The 20,473-nt window shown below is 46.1% G+C and overlaps 2 protein-coding genes across 10 annotated transcripts in view; both read left to right on the top strand.

The window, feature by feature from the left end:
• Nucleotides 1-5,958, top strand: part of LOC110531570 (rho guanine nucleotide exchange factor 11) — a 39,014-nt gene extending 33,056 nt beyond the window's left edge. For all 8 annotated transcript variants that reach the window (XM_036987411.2, XM_036987412.2, XM_036987408.2 and 5 more), the window contains 5 exons: nucleotides 28-258; nucleotides 2,370-2,471; nucleotides 2,812-3,143; nucleotides 3,234-3,366; nucleotides 3,567-5,958. In XM_036987411.2, the coding sequence (XP_036843306.2) occupies nucleotides 28-258; nucleotides 2,370-2,471; nucleotides 2,812-3,143; nucleotides 3,234-3,366; nucleotides 3,567-3,625 (857 nt within the window). In that variant the 3' untranslated portion in view covers nucleotides 3,626-5,958. The remainder of the gene's footprint in view (nucleotides 1-27; nucleotides 259-2,369; nucleotides 2,472-2,811; nucleotides 3,144-3,233; nucleotides 3,367-3,566) is intronic.
• A 2,487-nt stretch (nucleotides 5,959-8,445) lies between these two features.
• On the top strand, nucleotides 8,446-20,174 carry LOC110531571 (vang-like protein 2). 2 transcript variants are annotated; one of them, XM_021614809.3, is made up of 8 exons: nucleotides 8,446-9,392; nucleotides 13,640-13,901; nucleotides 14,595-14,718; nucleotides 14,962-15,569; nucleotides 16,107-16,243; nucleotides 16,425-16,560; nucleotides 16,721-16,967; nucleotides 17,399-20,174. In XM_021614809.3, exons 2-8 carry the CDS (start codon nucleotides 13,831-13,833, stop codon nucleotides 17,657-17,659), a joined length of 1,584 nt encoding a protein of 527 aa, XP_021470484.1. In that variant the 5' UTR covers nucleotides 8,446-9,392; nucleotides 13,640-13,830; the 3' UTR covers nucleotides 17,660-20,174. The 2 variants fall into 2 exon arrangements, with proteins under 2 accessions (XP_021470484.1, XP_090039732.1); XM_090183606.1 differs by having other exon boundaries at nucleotides 8,682-9,392; nucleotides 14,208-14,718.
• The last annotated feature ends 299 nt before the right edge of the window (nucleotides 20,175-20,473 follow it).

Raw genomic sequence — 20,473 nt, 5'->3', positions numbered from 1 at the left:
TTCAATACCACTTTTCTTCCTTTTCAGTGGAGACGCTAAGGCAGCTGATTTTCCGCGACCTGGAAGATGGGTGGAGTCACGGCTCAGATGGCACGCCCACAAACGAGGCAGCCAATGAGAGGAGCCCGTTCAATGACCACCAGAGGACGCCGTCCTCTGAGACTCTCCTTAGCGTCAGTCCCAGCCAATGGGAGGCTGAGCACGCAGAAGCACCGCCCTCGGAGGTGGAGTGCCCAAGTGTGCATGTTGTGAGGAAAGGTAACGAGGACAGAAGATTTAGACAGTAACCTAATATTGTTGTCCATTTTCATTAAATTACTGCTTGTTTCTTTGTGGAGCCACGTTGGTGTCTAATATGATCAAATGAAGTCAGACTCTACAGAATGACATCTGAATGTTTGATAATACACACTCCACCCATACCTTCTGCATGTTCACACTCCTCCTTTACCTTCTGCATGGTCACACTCCTCCTTTACCTTCTGCATGGTCACACTCCTCCTTTACCTTCTGCGTGGTCACACTCCTCCTTTACCTTCTGCGTGGTCACACTCCTCCTTTACCTTCTGCGTGGTCACACTCCTTCCTCCTTTACCTTCTGCCTGGTCACACTCCACCCTTACCTTCTGCCTGGTCACACTCCTCCTTTACCTTCTGCGTGGTCACACTCCTCCTTTACCTTCTGCGTGGTCACACTCCTCCTTTACCTTCTGCGTGGTCACACTCCTCCTTTACCTTCTGCATGGTCACACTCCTCCTTTACCTTCTGCGTGGTCACACTCCTCCTTTACCTTCTGCATGGTCACACTCCTCCTTTACCTTCTGCATGGTCACACTCCTCCTTTACCTTCTGCATGGTCACACTCCTCCTTTACCTTCTGCGTGGTCACACTCCTTCCTCCTTTACCTTCTGCATGGTCACACTCCTCCTTTACCTTCTGCATGGTCACACTCCTCCTTTACCTTCTGCGTGGTCACACTCCTCCTTTACTTTCTGCATGGTCACACTCCTCCTTTACCTTCTGCATGGTCACACTCCTTCCTCCTTTACCTTCTGCATGGTCACACTCCTCCTTTACCTTCTGCATGGTCACACTCCTCCTTTACCTTCTGCGTGGTCACACTCCTCCTTTACCTTCTGCGTGGTCACACTCCTCCTTTACCTTCTGCGTGGTCACACTCCTCCTTTACCTTCTGCATGGTCACACTCCTTCCTCCTTTACCTTCTGCCTGGTCACACTCCACCCTTACCTTCTGCCTGGTCACACTCCTCCTTTACCTTCTGCGTGGTCACACTCCTCCTTTACCTTCTGCGTGGTCACACTCCTCCTTTACTTTCTGCATGGTCACACTCCTCCTTTACCTTCTGCGTGGTCACACTCCTCCTTTACCTTCTGCATGGTCACACTCCTCCTTTACCTTCTGCGTGGTCACACTCCTCCTTTACCTTCTGCGTGGTCACACTCCTCCTTTACCTTCTGCGTGGTCACACTCCTCCTTTACCTTCTGCGTGGTCACACTCCTCCTTTACCTTCTGCGTGGTCACACTCCTCCTTTACCTTCTGCGTGGTCACACTCCTCCTTTACCTTCTGCGTGGTCACACTCCTCCTTTACCTTCTGCGTGGTCACACTCCTCCTTTACCTTCTGCGTGGTCACACTCCTCCTTTACCTTCTGCGTGGTCACACTCCTCCTTTACCTTCTGCATGGTCACACTCCTTCCTCCTTTACCTTCTGCATGGTCACACTCCTTCCTCCTTTACCTTCTGCATGGTCACACTCCTCCTTTACCTTCTGCGTGGTCACACTCCTCCTTTACCTTCTGCGTGGTCACACTCCTCCTTTACCTTCTGCGTGGTCACACTCCTCCTTTACCTTCTGCATGGTCACACTCCTCCTTTACCTTCTGCATGGTCACACTCCTCCTTTACCTTCTGCATGGTCACACTCCTCCTTTACCTTCTGCATGGTCACACTCCTCCTTTACCTTCTGCATGGTCACACTCCTCCTTTACCTTCTGCATGGTCACACTCCTCCTTTACCTTCTGCATGGTCACACTCCTCCTTTACCTTCTGCATGGTCACACTCCTCCTTTACTTTCTGCATGGTCACACTCCTCCTTTACCTTCTGCATGGTCACACTCCTCCTTTACCTTCTGCATGGTCACACTCCTCCTTTACCTTCTGCGTGGTCACACTCCTCCTTTACTTTCTGCGTGGTCACACTCCTCCTTTACCTTCTGCATGGTCACACTCTTCTGTTAGATTCAGCTGATCTGGTTTTCGGATCTCATTCTGTCTGTCAAACTCTCATACAATATCACCTCTTTCCACTTACACTCACTCTTTCACTCCATCTGTCCTCAGCTGTGGTTGCGGGCTCCCCTTCTATCCCTGATGACATCACTGAAGATGTCACCCTCCACTCTGACCAATCACCTGAGCCGAGAGGCGAGGCCAGTGTACGGGGTAATGCTCCAGTCGTCAGTCTAGTTGTGCTCTTCAAACCTTCATGAATATCTTCCATTAGGTCCAAGTCTCTCTGTCTGAGGTTTGTGACTACTACACCAGAGTCGTGTCCAGAGAACTATTTTGAAACGGACATCGTATGGTTCTTCCTGAATTTGTCCAATAAGAACACTCACTTTCGTTTTTCCATTTTTTAAACGTTTTCCAATTCATACCTACTGAACACAACCCTCTAGCTGCATACTATAAGATTTCACAGGTGTAGTGTCAATTTAACATGGAGATTGACTTTTGTTCCCGCGGGTGCTCATTGCAACTCTGTAAACCCACTGTGCTGCAGGAAACGTGTTCTACCTGGTGATGCCTACAGAGCAGGGAGAGGGACTGCTGGACGAGAGTCACACAGATGAGGTCAACGACCCCCCCACCCCGACCACCACTGAACTTCCTGATCTGGAACAGGAAGTGATTTCATCGCCCGTACAGACTCATGAGAAAGAAGGGCAGGTCGCTTCCATCATGTCTGCGGACAATCAATCGGAGAGGGGAAATCTGAGTCGGCAGGAAGGGCAGAGTCAATCACAAAAGAGCCTCCAGAGCCATATAATCAAAAACGTGGATGACATTTTCCACACCATCGAGGAGTTGATGAGAAAGCTGCACCAGCTGAGGGTAAGGCGTTTTAAACACACACACACACACTTGGACGTTGTTTCCATGCTAATCTTTCCTTGTCGTTTTCTCCCCTCATAACCCCCTCAGGACATAGAGACAGCTCATCACCAGCTCCGGAAAACACTGAGAGAGCCGCCTGTCAATCCAGAGTCTGGTGACCTCTTTCGTATCCAGGCAACCATCGTCAGGACACCGTTTCTGGACCGGGACCCAGGGGACGGTGAGTTCAGGGGTTAGATAGAAGAGGTCAGGGTCATACAGAAGAGGTTTTGTGGAAAGATTTGGTCTGGATAAAAGGCATTTCATAAAGGCATTTCTTAAACCTTCAAATTCAATATGGACCTTTCTGATTGTTGGTTTGTGTTTGTCTGTGTTTACATCAGCTCTGTTATTGACATATCTCTCTCTCTCTCCCTCCAGGAAAGGAGGCGAGCCCAGCAGAGCCAGCCAAGCTGAAGATCCTCTCCACTGGGTTCTAACGTTGTCATTTCAGCGAGGACTTAAGACTTACCCCCACCCTGCCGTAGATATACGCACACACACACTGATGGACTGGGACCCCAACCTTTACCCCCTAACCCCCTCTCACACCCCTCACCATCAGCCCAATCCCAGCACGCACTGCTCATGGGAGCAGAATCCAGGAAGTATCGGGATGTCGTTGGCGTTGCCCTGGGAGACCAGGAATTGATGCAGGACTGATGCCCCTGCCCCCTGACACCCAAGGGGCTGCCCCCAGCATGGAGTTAGGGTGAACTCTGACCTCGGCGGAGCAGGAAAGAGTCCTGGGATGAGAGGATGGACAGATGAAGGGGGGAAATGGAGAGAAGCAGTGATGAAACAGTTGTGTGAAGAAGCAAAGAGAGTACAAGAAGTGAGAGGAATCTAAATTGCGTAATGTCAAGGATAAAATGTTGAATGGAATGAATAAGGTTGGCTACATTGGAAGGAGAAGTTAGTGACTGATGTTTTGACAAAATAACGACTGGACAACTGAAGGAACCCGGCACTTTACCCACAATGCATCCTCTGTCATGTATCCATACGCCAAAGCTGATTGGACTGGTGAGGGATAGGACACTGGACAGATCACCGGCTCCATTGGGAGTCAAAGCTGCACCTAGTTTGAGCCAAGATGGTAGTTCTTTACCGCTGGTTGCTGTACAGTATGCCTGCCATGGAGGCTGATCGAAGGACTGTGTCTATATAGCTATATATTCAGGTTTATTGCACTGGGCCAAGAGGAAGGAAGGAGGGAGTAAAGAGATCACAACATGCACAGTCCTCATTCATCCATAAAATCATTCATGTTATGTGATACATATGTTTGATAATCACACAGGAGAGAAACGCCATGAAGGAAGATGGGTGTTGTTGTTAAGGGATGACCAAGATGGCGGTCGGTCAGTCATTCTGACGTATGCAGCAAGTCCTGCATGTATGTACAGCTGCTAAGCTACGGGATGGGTTGTCTGTAGCGACAACATCTTCCTGGTGACCTCAGTAACGCGTCGTGGTAACACTACTACCGCACTGTTCTCTACTGAATGGCTGTTGTCTCGTCTACAGCGCTACTCCTAGACATACATGACCACTACGAAAAAGGATACATGTTCAATGAATGCACAGATGTCTATCATGTCGTCATCATTTCCTAAAGAACGCTCTACTGTATTGTGTGTGTAATACTGTGAATCGCCTCTATACTACTATACCATGACTAGTGTTTGCTGTACTGCCACAAAAAAAAACATGAAGGGATGTTCCTTCATACAGTGGCATAGGTTTGAACTGAAAGACACCTTTTGCACAGACGACTTGTATTAATTGGGAGAGGAAGTCTGTTAACCCTCTAAGTGTGTGGTCAGCGTACGATATGTCTGTGTGACACTACAGTGTGTGTGGTCAGCGTACGATATGTCTGTGTGACACTACAGTGTGTGTGTGGTCAGCGTACGATATGTCTGTGTGACACTACAGTGTGTGTGTGTGGTCAGCGTACGATATGTCTGTGTGACACTACAGTGTGTGTGTGTGGTCAGCGTACGATATGTCTGTGTGACACTACAGTGTGTGGTCAGCGTACGATATGTCTGTGACACTACAGTGTGTGTGTGTGGTCAGCGTACGATATGTCTGTGACACTACAGTGTGTGTGTGGTCAGCGTATGATATGTCTGTGTGACACTACAGTGTGTGTGTGTGTGTGTGTGTGTGTGTGTGGTCAGCGTACGATATGTCTGTGTGACACTACAGTGTGTGTGTGTGTGTGGTCAGCGTACGATATGTCTGTGTGACACTACAGTGTGTGTGTGTGGTCAGCGTACGATATGTCTGTGTGACACTACAGTGTGTGTTGGGGCTCCAGAGGGGATGCAGATTTTTCGTTTACCTTGGCATGGTGGACGATTCCAGACTCTTACTTTCATTCTGTCTCTTAGCTCGACATTCGTTTACCCACTCTTTTGAGTAGGTTATTTTTCTTCTGGTCTTTTGTCTGTGTTTTTCCTACATTTCTGTCTAGAGTTCTCTAACCATCTCTCTCACGTAGAGGTTAGAACTGATGGTTCCTCCCTTTGTCAAACCGCTGCACAACAAACTAGGGCATGCATACACATGTCTTTAATGATCATTTTCTCTTTTAATCTCGTTCACTTATGTAATATAGAAATCACAATCTTGTATTTTTCCTGGAAAGCCTTTGTCCTTTCTTTTGATTTTATTTTTGTAGATACGACGACGAAAAAAAGTGTACATTATTTTCTCTCACATTTGAATAAATGGTGCGGTTGTTAGCTGCGAAGAAGGAAAATTAAGTCTTGTTGCAGGTTCATGTGTATTGTGACATTAAAAATAACTTTGAAAAAAGGATTGAGTCCTAACTCGCCCACCTTCGTTGATATGAGAAAGAAACTAACTCTACCATGAACATTTACAGATCCTGAATCAAATGAAGCCACCAGTAAGCATATTTATTCACACATTATACATCCACTATTGAGTACAGAAATATCAGGCCAATTTCTCTCTCAAGGGCCCGACAAATGTATTGTCTTTTAGGGCCTCCCGTATCATTGAAGTTGACCACTTTGAGGAGAGCTGTGGAGGTGACAGTGAGCAGCCTCAATTGGTTTGATCTGGGAAAACCTACCCCGAATGGCCTACTGTATTCGCCTTATAGGAAAGGAGCCAAGGGCTTAAGTCAAGTAAGCCAAGTATTGATGTTGAGGGCCAGGAAATATTATATTCAGTAGGGGAAATCCAAACGGACCTTTGTCCACTAACATGATGGGTGAATATCAATTGTATTTCCTTGACTGCTCACGTCCTATCCTGCTTCCTTCTCAAAATGCATTGGAGAAGGTACACAATATATACAAAATCATGTGGACACTCCTTCAAATTAGTGGATTCGGCGATTACAGCCACTCCCATTGCTGACAGGTGTATAAAATCGAGCACACGGCCATGCAATCTCCATAGCCAAACATTGGCAGTAGAATGGCCTTACTGAAGAGCTCAGTGACTTTCAACGCAACACCGTCATAGGATGCCACCTTTCTAACAAGTCATTTCATCACATTTCTGACCTGCTAGAGCTGCCCTGGTCAACTGTAAGTGCTGTTACTGTGAAGTAGCAACCTCTAGGAGCAAACAGCAAAGTGGTATACTGGGGCTGCAACAAGCTCACAGAACAGAACTGCTGAAGCGAATAGTGAGTAAAAATAATCTGTCCTCAGTTGCAACACTCACTACCGAGTTCCAAACTGCCTCTGGAAGCAACGTCAGCACAAGAACTGTTTGTTGGGAGCTTCATGAAATGTGTTTCCTTGGCCGAGCAGCCTCACCGCACACAAGCCTAAGATCAACATGCACAATGCAAAGCATTGGCTGGAGGGGTGTAACTCTCACTGTCATTGGACTCCGGAACAGTGGAAAAGCGTTCTCTGGAGTGATGAATCACACTTCACCATCTGGCAGTCTGACAGACAAATCTGGGTTTGGCGAATGCCAGGAGAACGCTACCTGCCCAAATGCTTAGTGCCAACTGTAAAGTTTGGTGGAGGAAGAATAATGGTTCGGGGTAGGCCTCTTATTTCCAGCGAAGGGAAATCTTAACACTATAGCATAGAATGACATTCTAGACTTTGGGGCAACAGTTTGGGGAATGCTTTTTCCTGTTTCAACATGACAATGCCCCTGTGCGAGGTCCATAAAGAAATGGTTTGTCGAGACCGGTGTAGAAGAACTTGACTGGCCTGCACAAAGGCCTGACCTCAACACCATCGAACACCTTTGGAATAAATTGGAAAACAGACAGCGATCCAGGCCTAATCACCCAACATCATCAGTGCCCGACCTCACTAATGCTCTTGTGGCTGAATGGAAGCAAGTCCCCACAGCAATGTTCCAGCATCTAGTGGAAATCCTTCACAGAAGAGTGGAGGTTATTATAGCAGCAAGGGGGGACTCCATGTTAATGCCCATGATTTTGGAATGAGATGTTCGATGAGCAGGTGTCCACATACTTTTGCTCATGTGGTGTATGAGGGGAGGAACCACAGACTTTTCACAATTGAAATGTTTTTATATATTTTTTTAACCTTTTATTTAACAAGGCAAGTCAATTAAGAATATATTCTTATTTATGATGATGGCCTACCCCAGCCAAACCCTGACGACGCTGGGCCAATTGTCCTAGGGGACTCCCAATCACAGCCGGATGTGACTCAGCCTGGATTCAAACCAGGGACTGTAGTGACGCCTCTCGCACTGAGATGCAGTGGTCGGGAGCAGTGGTCTAAGGTCACATGCGTTTTGAAAAGGAGGCGAGGAGAGCGAAAAACAATTGAGATTCACACGATGGAGTTGGAAGAGGATATATTTGGATATATTATATCTTTATGGGGACTTGTGCATGCATGGGTGGTAGGTTTCTGAGTAGGCCTAAGGCACTTTCCAGTCGAGCAGACAATGCATGTCAGAGTAAAGTGTGTTTAAACATGTTTTATAATGCGGCACAGGTGTTGTTGCACTACAACTGACGCATGAGAAATCGCATTCAATGCACTGCTGCACATGCGTTGAGCCCTATCTATATGTCTTTCCAAATTCATATTCGGTTACATTCAAGAGCTCGGACATGTAATTAATAAATAAGTGTAGGGTTTTGGGTCATAGGCCTAATTCTGGAGCACAGAATACGTGGAATAGGCCTACATCTGTTAGGTTTGCTAAATTGAGGAGCATCCACGGGTCAGAGGCAGCTTTAAATGAAACGGACAGTTTGGGGGGGATTAGGTCTAAGCGTCTGTAGTAAAACTCATTGGACAAACTGCAGTCCTGTGATTGTCTTCATAGAGGTGAAATGGGAGCAAGGATTATGCCGTGCACTCGCCTCGTCTACCAGCGAAAGTGAAGGTGAGAATTATCAGAACCAGGAGGAGGAGAGAGAGAGATAGAGAGGGGGCGGTGGAGGAGTAAGGAGGCGGAGCGTCGTTGTTGAGGACTCCAGTGAGTGGAGGGAGGCCGGCCATTGATTTTAAGCAAAGAGCAAGAGGGGTTTGAATGAATGAAAAACTAATCGAATCCTAGTTATCCAGAAAGACAGAGGGTAACCGTTTCCATACTAGGACACAGAAACCAAAATAAAAACTGTGGCTGAAGGGACCTTGTAGCGGATTTTCGCCCTTTGGATAGGGGAGCGAGCGTTTGTCCCATACCCGGCGGCATTGTTTTGCCATTAAATGGAACCACAGAACAAAAGCGCAATATATTTTGACTTCGCATAACTGCGAAGTGGAATTGATATAATTTACCTGATATAACATACACTTGGATTTTCTCTGAATTTTATTATGTGATTATTAATGTAACACAAAAGCTTTGCGTATCATGTGGAGCGTTTAACTGTCTTGCGCACCCCTCTCGGTGATGAATGTCCGTATTCACACACGCAGCGGGGCTCCCAGCGAAGAACAGATGCAGAAACCGAGAATGGGATGCGTCTCATGTCTTTTGTATAGCCTGGATGATTTTCAGTTGAGAAAATGATATCGTATTTGAAGAGCGATTAAGTTACAAACCCTTCGTCCCTGGAAGGTGCTGTTGGGAAGGAAACTGAATGTGGATATGTGTACATCCCAGCCGCCTGATTTGAATCACTGTTTGGGATTTTCTTTGTGTCGAGATTTTTTGGCTACAATTCCCTTTTTACCAATTTGGGTAGCACATTTGAAAATAAAGGTAAGCTTTCTGAACTGCTCGGAGTGTTTAGATTTTTTTGTTAAAATTCATTAAAACATTCTCTTTCTCCTGCCAGGTTTGTCATTCACTGCCTCTAAAGCACTGAGACCGTTAATATTTCAATTCAAGTCCTTGAATTGCTGGCTGGTTGTTTATGATTAATGAAGTGGCATTGATGGAAAGGACAATTGGCCAATTTATTTGCATATTTAATTATAACTTCATCCGTCGACATTGTTTTACAGGTAATGCGCCAATCTGGCTTGATTTGCGGTTCTGTCAGAAAGTAATGTCAGATTTGAATCTCATGAGTTTGAATTGCATGTCTCCAGGCAACAACATTAAGTGCTCCACCCAAATTGCACTTTTACGTACGTGTGCCAAATATGCGCACATGTATAAAACTGGTTTAGAGTAGTTTGTTGATGAATGCAGCATGCTGTGGTTTTCCAACCAGACTCAATGTAGCCTAGTCCCCTAAAATCTGTATCGACAACCCACATCTCCGTGCTGCTGCATGGGCGTGAGACTTGATACATTATTTCAAGACGAGGTTTGACATGTCGCCTCGTATTAACCTTTACTGAGAAACGTAATATTTTGGGTAAACACCAATAATAGGTTTACAGTAAAATAGGTTATCCTCACCCTTTCGTAATTCCTGCGTGTCTGAGTTTCATGCGGCTCATTGTGTCAACCAGAGGAATGAGCCGGTGCGTAATGGATAGGCCCCATGAAGCCTGTGGGTCGATTAATTTAGTTATTCTGTGCCGAGGCGGCGCCACCCCCCAGATCCCGACTACCTCACCGAGGCTTTCATCTAGGCCTGTGGAAGGGATGGGAGCCGCAGGCATTCAGACACAGCAGTGCCACCTGGGACTGTAGAACTTTTAAAGCCTATTACACACACAAAAAAAGCTGGTTTGTTTGGTTGACCTAACTGCTGGGTTGCAGGTGTTGGGTCACTTAGTTAGGTTGTTTTCTTTAAAAAAAAAAAAACTGCTAGGTTATTGAGATATGACCCAGCAGGTAAGATCAGAAGATTGGAGGCCTAATTTAGTAGGGGCGTGGCTTTCAGATAATTATTTTTAGCCACCCATGAGACTAAATGTCATTCCTGTTCATCTGTTCTGTTGTATAGTTTTCATATGCTAAGGTTGAACATTTACGTTTTTAATGATCCTTACAGAAGTGTAGGAATTCCCTAAAAGCCTATTGTTGGGATGCAATAAGGTGGTGTACCATAATGTGTAAAATAATAATAAAGTCTGCATTTGCACTATGTAAACTTAACATGATGAACGGGAATGACAATTACCTCTACGGATGACCGATAAGAGCTAGCTGAAAGACGCAGCCTTAATAAGTCACGCCTCCTGAACAGAACCTAAGGGTTATATTAAAAAAGACCCAGCTGCTAGGTCAACCCAGCGTGAGAGTAAAAATACCCAACTGAAGGTCAAATGAACCCATGTTTGGGTAATCCCAATGCAACCCAGCTGGCTGGGTCAAAATAACATGTTCTGTCTACTATTTAACCAGTGCTGGGTTACCAAATAACCTACATTTGGTTGTTTTTAGCCCATAAAACAATCTTGAAGTGTTTTGAAGTCACAGGCTGTTAAGCTTTCAGATGGAACACTCAGAGCATTTGTGTGTTGTCTAAATCAGGAACCTACAGTCAAATGGTTGCAGAGAGCTGGAACACACACACACACACACAACCTACAACACACAATATTCCACGCTCACTAGTCCCACAAACTGGTGGTTGGGTTCTAGACTTGTGTTGTTGCATTAATACGGCAGCTATTAGTGGTTAGAGCGTTGGACTAGTAACCGAAAGGTTGCAAGATCGAATCCCCGAGCTGACAAGGTAAAAATCTGTCGTTCTGCCCCTGAACAAGGCAGTTAACCCACTGTTCCTAGGCCCTCATTGAAAATAAGAATTTGTTCTTAACTGACTTCCCTAGTTAAATAAAGGTCAAATGAAGGTGTTTGGTGTTAAATGGGTCAGAGGAAATGGAGAATAATAGTGCATGTAATGTCCTCAATAGGCTACAACACACACCCATGACCACACACCCATGACCACACACCCATGACCACACACCCATCACAATAATACCTTGCTGCTTGGGAAGCAATGCCAGCTGCTCTAAACAGTTCAGAGGGTGAACTCTGATTGAACTCAGTAATGGTGCTCCAGGCATCCTCAAGTTATAATAACCTTTACGGCTGACATTACTATTAACTTACACCCTCTGTTAGCAATGTTAATATCCCAATGTATAACTTCCTAGCATCCTTCTGTTTCTGAAGCTGTCTGTTGTGATTAGTTTGATTAGACCTATGGTTCCTGCTAGGTTCGTGTAGGTCAGTTCTTCTCAAAACAACCCTATTCCCCTGGGAGTGATACATGGCCACGTCTGTTTTTAGATGTGGGTTGCTGTCGCTTATAAGCGTTTCATTCTTCTTCAGCGATTTCATTCAATGGTTAAAATGCCTGGGCACACAGTTTATTTTTCTGGGTAGGTGGTTCTGCAAAAGGCCTCACATTGTTCTGGTTGCTCTTCAAATGGTTTGGTCGTAACTCACATCATGCCTCTTAGGCCTCTACAAACCCTGTGTCGAATTCTAGCTAATGTCATTGGCATTTGTATGAATAGTGTGTGTGTGTGTTTTTTAACCAGGGAGCTCATGTCTTACTCTCACATGAAACCTATTATGTGGTCCCATAAACAGCTGAGTGAATTGGAGTGAGAATGACAGAAATAGAGTGCAGAGGTGGTTATTCACTACACATTATCACATTAGTAATCAGTGCCTCTCTGACAAGAGAGAGACATACTGGTCCAGCTAAAATGGCATTGGACATTGGTCTTTGCAACACATTCTAGCGGAATCGAAATGTTTCTGATCGAGTTATTTTAGACGAAGAGGCAAGGGAGAGAGAGGGTGGGTAGTTGATAGTCAGGTCACCATGGCAACAAGCCCCCATCCCCTCACCCATTGTCTCTCATTCATCCCCATAGTAATAGCCAAGCTCTGTTGCCCCGGAGACCACAGGGGATGGTAGGGGAATGCAGTGTCTGTGTGTGTTTCTAGTGTGTGTGTGTGTGTGTGTGTGTGTGTGTAGTGCATGCACAAACAGGAATATGAAAAGCAGTAACAAGCTCCTGTCAGCTTGGTGAAACTAATTTGTTGCTGTTAAATGGTGTGTATTTTCCATCTGAACTAACGTATGAGGGGTAATATTGGGCTTGTACCACAGGGGGATACCATAGAGGTAAAACCTCTGAAGTCCTTCCACAACTTCATCGTGAGGCTTCTTCAGCTGCTTCGAGAAAGGACTTTATTTTAACCCAACTCTTATTCTAACCCAGCTCCCAATGATGGAACATCCTTCCTTCCATGTGTGTCTTGTGACACAGGCTGTGAAATAATCCTAATTTATCGGACGAAAGCAAGCTGACAACTCACTGAGTTGTTTCATGACACTATCCCAGACAGACATTGTTGTTTGGAATCCTATTTAAAGAGCGCTATATCAACTTTACATCACTTTGAGCTCTGGTGTTTTCCACCACCTTCCCTTCAGTCCTGTTGTGACAGCCTGCCTATCTGATAGGACTACTAACATGGTAATAAAATACATTACATGGTAATAACATTTTCAAATTATGTCACCCAAGTCATAGACTGTTTCTCTGCTACCGCACAGCAAGCGATACCGGAACGCCAAGTCTAGGACCAAAAGGCTCCTTAACAGCTTCTACCCCCAAGCCAAAAGACTGCTGAACAATTAATCATGATTACATTGACCCCCAATTTGTTTTGTACACTGCTGCTACTCACTGTTTATTATCTATGCATAGTCACTCCACCCCTACCTACATGAACAAATGACCTCTAACCTGTACACCCGCACACTGACTCAGTACCGGTACCCCCTGTATACAGCCTCGTTATTGTGTTACTTTAAAAAAAAATTTACTTCTAGTTTATTTGGCAAATATTTTCTTAACTCTTCTAGAACTGCGCTGTTGGTAAAGGGCGTGTAAGTAATCATTTCCCGGTGAGGTCTACACTTGTTTTATTCGTCCCATGTGACAAATAAAGTGTGATTTGATGAATAAACAGTTTTATATCTCTTCCTCTTTTTCTCCCACCACTTCGCTCTCTTCCTCCCCCCTCTCTCCCCTCCTTCTCTCTCCCTTTGCTCTTCTTCTCCCTCCTGCCGTCAGGTCTGTCCTCCCCCTCTCCTCCGGCCTCCAAGATAGATTCCCTCAGGAGTAAGGTTGAGCTCCTCCGCCTGCCTCTGGCCCTCTCCTCCAAGTCCATCAGCCACCGCAAGAGTCAGCTGGGCGGAGCCGGGGAGCGCGGCACGGGGGGAGGAGGGACCCACAGGGGCAAACCCCGCCCACCGGCCTCCGACATGGACAACGAGTCGCAGTATTCAGGCTACTCTTATAAGTCCTCGCACTCCCGCAGCTCCAGGAAGCACAGGTGGGTAACACATACATGATATATACACTGAGTGTAGCAAACATTAAGAACACCTGCACTTTCCATGATATAGACTTCCCAGGTGAAATCAATGATCCCTTATTGATGTCCCTGGTTAAATCCACTTCATCTACACTTATTGAAGGGGAGGAGGCGGGTTAAATAAGGAGTTTTAAGCCTTGAGATAATTGAGACATGGATTGTGTATGTGTGCCCTTCAGAGGGTGAGACAAAAGATTGACGTGCTTTTGAACAGGTAGGTGCCAGGTTTGTGTCAAAACTGCAACGCTGCTGGGTTTTTTACAGCTCAACAGTGTCCCGTGGTGAAAATGGTCCACCACCCAAAGGACATCCACCCAACTTGACACAACTGTGGGAAGCATTGGAGTCAACATGGGCCAGCATCCCTGTGGAACGCTTTCAACACCTTGTAGAGTCCATGCCCTGACGAATTGAGGCTGTTCTGAGGGAAAAGGGGGGGTGCAACTCAATATTAGGAATGTTTTGTACACTCAGAACACACACACACACACTCAGTCTCTTGTAAATGCACTTTAACTTGCGTGTGACCACATATCCTACGTTATAGAAGCTTTGAGTGTGTGTGATATTTTAGACGATGGGGTTTGGTTAACCTCTAGGAAGTAGGACCTGTTTTAGGGTTAACCCTTTGTCTCTGTGTGTGATCTTCAGGGATAGGCGGGACAGGCACCGCTCCAAAAGCAGAGACGGCAGTAGTCGTGGAGACAAGTCAGTCACCATCCAGGCCCCCGGAGAGCCTCTACTGGACACAGAGTCCACCCGTGGAGATGACAGGGTCAGAGTTCAGTCCTTTCCTACAATACATTTCCCATCACTACCCTGACCAATCTATCTGTCTGTATTCTGTCATCCTCCACCTTTACTTGACTTTCTCTCTGTCTTTCTCTAATCTGTCTCCTTCTCATTATCCTCTTGTTTCATTTGTTCAGGTAATATTTCCTCTCCCTATGACCTCCAAACATATGCTCAAATAATCTCTCTCTCTCTTTCTCTCTCTCTCTACCTCTCTCTACTCCAGGACGATAACTGGGGTGAGACCACCACTGTGCAGACTGGCACGTCAGAACACAGCGTCTCTAACGAGGACTTGACCCGCGTCTCTAAGGAGCTCGAGGAGTCCTCCCCGTTGGAATGCCGTCGTTTCCTGGGCCCTGCGTTGGGCGCCGTCCTGGGCCTCTTCGCCCTGGTCACTCCCCTGGCCTTCCTGGCTCTGCCCCAGCTGCTGTGGCGTGAGTCCCTGGAGCCCTGCGGCACGCCCTGCGAGGGCCTCTACGTCTCACTGGCCTTCAAACTCCTGGTCCTCCTCATCTCCACCTGGGCTCTGTTCCTGCGCCCGCCGGGCGCCACCCTGCCCCGCCTCTACGTCTTCCGCTGCCTGCTGCTGGCGCTCGTCTTCCTCTTTGTAGCGTCCTACTGGCTGTTCTACGGCGTGCGCGTGCTGGAGCCCCGGGAGAGGGACTATAGAGGCATCGTGGGGTACGCGGCGTCGCTGGTGGATGCCCTGCTCTTCATCCAGTACCTGGCCTTAGTGCTGCTGGAGGTCAGACACCTGCAGCCTGCCTTCTGCCTCAAGATGGTGCGCACCACAGACGGGGCTAGTCACTTCTACAATGTGGGACACCTCAGGTGGGTGTGTTTGTGACGTTTCATAAATGTTGTTTGTGCATGTGTAGTTTTTCATAAAGCATGGAATGTGAGTTTGTTGATGTGTGTGTTTTAGTGTGTTAGTGTGGGTTTCCTGTATCTGCAGGTGCTATTTTTTGGGGTGTTAATTTGCATGTTTCATACCATAATCTCAGCTTTGGTGTTAGTTTCAGAGACCGTTAGCATCATTCAGTCAGCTGAACTGAAACCTGCATTACCTCATCAGCCTGTTTGTTGGGGCTATTTGCATATGTGTGTCATTTGTATGGTGAGTGTTTAGGTTGCATCAAGTTATTTGGAAAGCACTCATGAGTATGGTGCAATGGGAGAGTTTGTGTTTGCTCCACTAGTTATTGATTGGGAGTCCCGTAGGGTGGCGCACAGTTGTCCCAGTTTGGCCGGTGTAGGTCAAATGAATAATAATGTGTTATTAACTGACTTACCTAGTTAAATGAATAAAACACATTTTGAAATAGTAATGGCAGGTCATTAAAGGTTCCCGTGTGTCTCTCTCTCCAGTATCCAGAGAGCAGCAGTGTGGGTGCTGGACCAGTACTACAGTGATTTCCCAGTCTACAACCCTGCTCTCCTCAACCTGCCCAAGTCCATCCTCTCTAAGAAGACTTCTGGCTTCAAAGTCTACACTCTGGGAGAAGGTAAGACTCGACACTATCCTTCCTTCTCTCCTCGTCTCCTCCTCTCATCCCTTTTCTCCCTCAGTCACTTTTCACCCCTGTCTTTATTGTCTTCCAATAGTGACGCCATTTCTTTGCTCAATGAATAGCACATTTTTTAAAATGTTGATTGCTTTTTTCTTGATCGTGATTTATCCTCCAGAGAACAGCACCAATAACTCGACAGGTCAGTCCAGAGCGATGATCGCTGCGGCGGCCCGAAGGAGAGACAACTCCCACAACGAGTATTACTACGAGGAGGCAGAGATGGAGCGCAGAGTCCGCAAGCGCAAGGCCAGGTGAGGAGAGGAGAGACACTGAGCTTGTCAGACAGGGCTGGCAGTACTTAAAACTTAAAGCTTAAAAAGGCTGCCATTGGTGCCCCCAAGACAAGACATACAGGAAGTGTATGCCAGTCTAAAACGTCACATCCATAACACATGCCCTACCTCCTCCCAGGCTGGTGGTGGCGGTAGAGGAGGCTTTCACGCACATCAAGCGTCTCCAGGACGACGAGCCGGCCGCCTCGTCCCCCAAACACCCCCGTGAGGTGATGGACCCCCGGGAGGCGGCTCAGGCCATCTTCGCCCCCATGGCCCGGGCCATGCAGAAGTACCTGAGGACCACGCGCCAGCAGCCCTATCACAGCATGGAGAGCATTATCAACCACCTGCAGTTCTGTATCACGCACAACATGACCCCCATGGTGAGCCACTACACCCTTAACCTGACCACTACTCCCTTAACATGACCCCCAAGGTGAGCCCCTAAACCCTTAATATAGCCCCTACACCCTTAATATAGCCCCTACACCCTTCATATAGCCCCTACACCCTTCATATAACCCCTACACACTTACATAATGGCCCCTTAGATTCATACACTCTTGATGTGATCTCTATACCCTTGACATGACCACTAAAAATAACAGCCATACATGACCTAATATTCAACTTGAGGTATTCATGACCATAACGGGATTAGAATAAGCATGAATCACTCGATGAATCATATCTAGCCTACTTAACATTCCCCTGAGAGAAAGTGAACCCATGGCTGTTGCCCCACTTTCGATATGACAAGATGTGGCACCCTGTCAGACTGTCTTATCTCATTCTCTCTGTGTGTTTCTTTCAGGCCTTTCTAGAGCGCTACCTCTCCCCAGGCCCTACCATGCAGTACCAACGGGAGAATGGTAGGGGTCGCCAGTGGACCCTGGTGAGCGAGGAGCCGGTGACGTCTGCCCTGCGCCCGGGTCTGGTTTTCTCCCTGCGCCGACTCGACTTCTCCCTGGTCGTCACTGTGGCGCCCCTCCCATTCCTCCACCTGGGGGAGGAGTTTATCGACCCCAAGAGCCACAAGTTCGTCATGAGGCTGCAGTCGGAGACCTCTGTGTAGAAATGGAGAGAAGACAAGAAATTAAAGGATAGAGGTGGGAGAAGAGATGATACGAGTGAGGGAAAAGAGACTATGTTTCAAATTTGCTCAAAGCCCAACTCTCAGCGTTGACCTCTGCGAGAGAGGGAGAGAAGACACAAAGGTGAAGAAAGAGATAATGAAGAGAGGTAGAGAGAATATGAGATGGGGAAAGGAACAGAGAGAGTGACACATTTTCATTTTTACTCAGAGCCCAACTCTCTGGGTCCTCTCTTACTGTTTTTAACTGACCAATCAGACACTCCGCAATCCAATCAGACACTTCACCTAGACCTGAGTGTGTTGACACCATGTAAGCTTGATACTGCTACCAAGACTGTGCAGAGTCCTAGGGAGTTATTACACTTACACAGACCTTAATACAGCTCATAGCTCTGTTTATAACGATGTAATAACCACCTTATGTGATTTAAAGCCACCCCAAACCCTTTACGATGATGATGATGATGACTGTTCAACGCAACTCAATTGCTGTGTTTTCTCAAAATCCCCAGATTTTGGTTAGAAAAACTCATAGTAGACTTTCTTGGTTCTACATTCCACAGCATATATACGCACCCTATTCCCTATATAGTGAGCTACATTTGTACCCTATTTTCTATGGGCCCTGGTCAAAAGTAGTGCACTATATAGGGAATGGAGGGTTATTTCAGACGCATCCTAGATGTAGCACTGTCTAGACAGCTATCTCTTTTCACACAAAGCAGTGGAAATGTATGTGGCGTCTGCCACCAAGGGCTGGAGGGGAGACCACTGTGGTCGTCCTGTTTAATTAACTGTGTGTGTGTGTTACTTTGTTACAGTCATTGGGACCAGTATGTTTGTCATTCCTTGGCAATAACTGCACTAAATTCACAACCAGCCTATTGAAGTTGACATTACTATGTTACTCAGGGGCGCAACTTTCACTGAGGACGGGGGAACATGCCCCCCCCCCCCATACACACACACATTCTGAAATTGCATTTTGTGCTCCCCAGTTTTATCATAGGAATGTGATACAAAACGAGGAAACGGTGTGCTTTAGGACCATGCGGACACCTCCGAGTGGTTGAATAGGCTGTTTGGAGTGTTTATCAGACCAAAAATTAACATAATAATAATAATTAGGTCCCCCCCACTTCTAATACCTAATTTGCGCCCCTGATGTTACTAACCAATAAGCTGATGGGCTGTTAAGCAGTATAGGCTCAACGAACAGATACATGTGAATAGGAACACTTACATGTATGAAAAATAACTAGAAAAGTCAAGTTTCAAGTAAAAACTGTAGTTGCAAATCAGCTACTACATCAACCAATCAGGTGATTGAAATATCACTGAATAGACCAATAAACGGACTGTTATTTTCATTGGACTAAATCTGCTTACTGTGGGTTCTTCAAGACAGCTGACGAATGTTTAGGTGAAACACTAACCGGCTTTAAACATTTTTTTTATAAGAAATACAATGTTTTTGTGACGTTAATGGATAATATTATGTTGGACTTTTTATCTGTATTCCAGTGTTGGTTTTATAATGAAGGAGGAGGAACAGATACAAGAAAACAGAACCACTTGTCATGAGACATTAATTTGTTTCTTTGTGCCAAATCCCACTCAACTCCAGATACAGGGGCGCGTCCCAATAACATCTATTTTCTCCTGAAGTGTGCAATTTTGTACTTCTTCCCACAAGTCTAAAAGCATTGGATTGGTAAAGGCATGGGCTAGAGGGAGTTTCATATACCATCACATCGGGGAAGGGACGTGAACAAGTCAAGTGACATCTTTGAGGAAGGAGCGATACTTGGGACACAGCCATAGTGTACCACATGACTACTGTTCTGAACATGTGACCAAAACACAGAACTACAAAATAATAAAAACACCGTTGTCACAGGAGGTTGGTGGCTCCTTATTTGGGAGGACGGGCTCATAGTAATGACTGGAATGGAATAGTATCGAACTCCTCAAACACATGGTTTCCGTATTTGATACCTTTCCATTCTCTCCATTACAGTTATTATGAGCCGTCCTCCCCTCAGCAGCCTCTTGTATTGAGTGCGTGGTGTGACTAAGGTGTGAGTAATATGGAAACATTGTGCTTGATGATTTGTTTCGATTCACAGGCTGAGATGAATATCCGTAACAGTCCTCATAGGTCCTGCACACACAATGGTTCTTGTCCTTTTTGGCGGCTAACAGCTACAGTAGTCTTGTGAATAAATGGTTTGATCCCTTTTTTTTTTTACATGTGTACGGTATGTTTATTAGACCTTCATTTCATTATGAACCCTGATGCATGTAGTTTTGTAAAGTTACATTTTTTGCTGCATTTTTTTTTGTTTCATTTCATGTCGAAGTGAAGTCCCTAACCTTGTTTTTTAAGACCAATGTGATGTAAAGACATTTGAAGTTGAAAAAATGTTTTAATATTGGATCATTTTAGGACAAAATTGTTACAGCCTTTTTAATAAATGATCTCTTGATATGATGCTATGTGGTGTTGTTAAAGTCCCCTAACCCCTCCCCCCCTCTCTCTGTCTCTTTCTCTGCCTGTTTCTCTCTGTCTGACTGTCTTTCTCTCTCCCTCTCGCTCTTTCTTGCTCTCTCGCGCTCTTTCACAATGTATTGTATGTTCTTAGTGAGAGCAGAGTTGACCTCAACATTGTTTGGAACAGGAGGGAAGTTTCACGTCAGCAGAGAGACCCTACAGACCACATTGTCATGGAAGCTCTGCGTGGGGGTGTGTGGGGGCATGATTCATTTGCTGTTTAAATGTCAGTCAGTTCT

This window comes from Oncorhynchus mykiss, chromosome 9 (assembly GCF_057628025.1).
Source record: "Oncorhynchus mykiss isolate SJ-2025 chromosome 9, ASM5762802v1, whole genome shotgun sequence".
Classification (NCBI taxonomy): Eukaryota; Metazoa; Chordata; class Actinopteri; order Salmoniformes; family Salmonidae; genus Oncorhynchus; species Oncorhynchus mykiss.
This window is presented reverse-complemented; position numbering and strand designations above follow the sequence as displayed.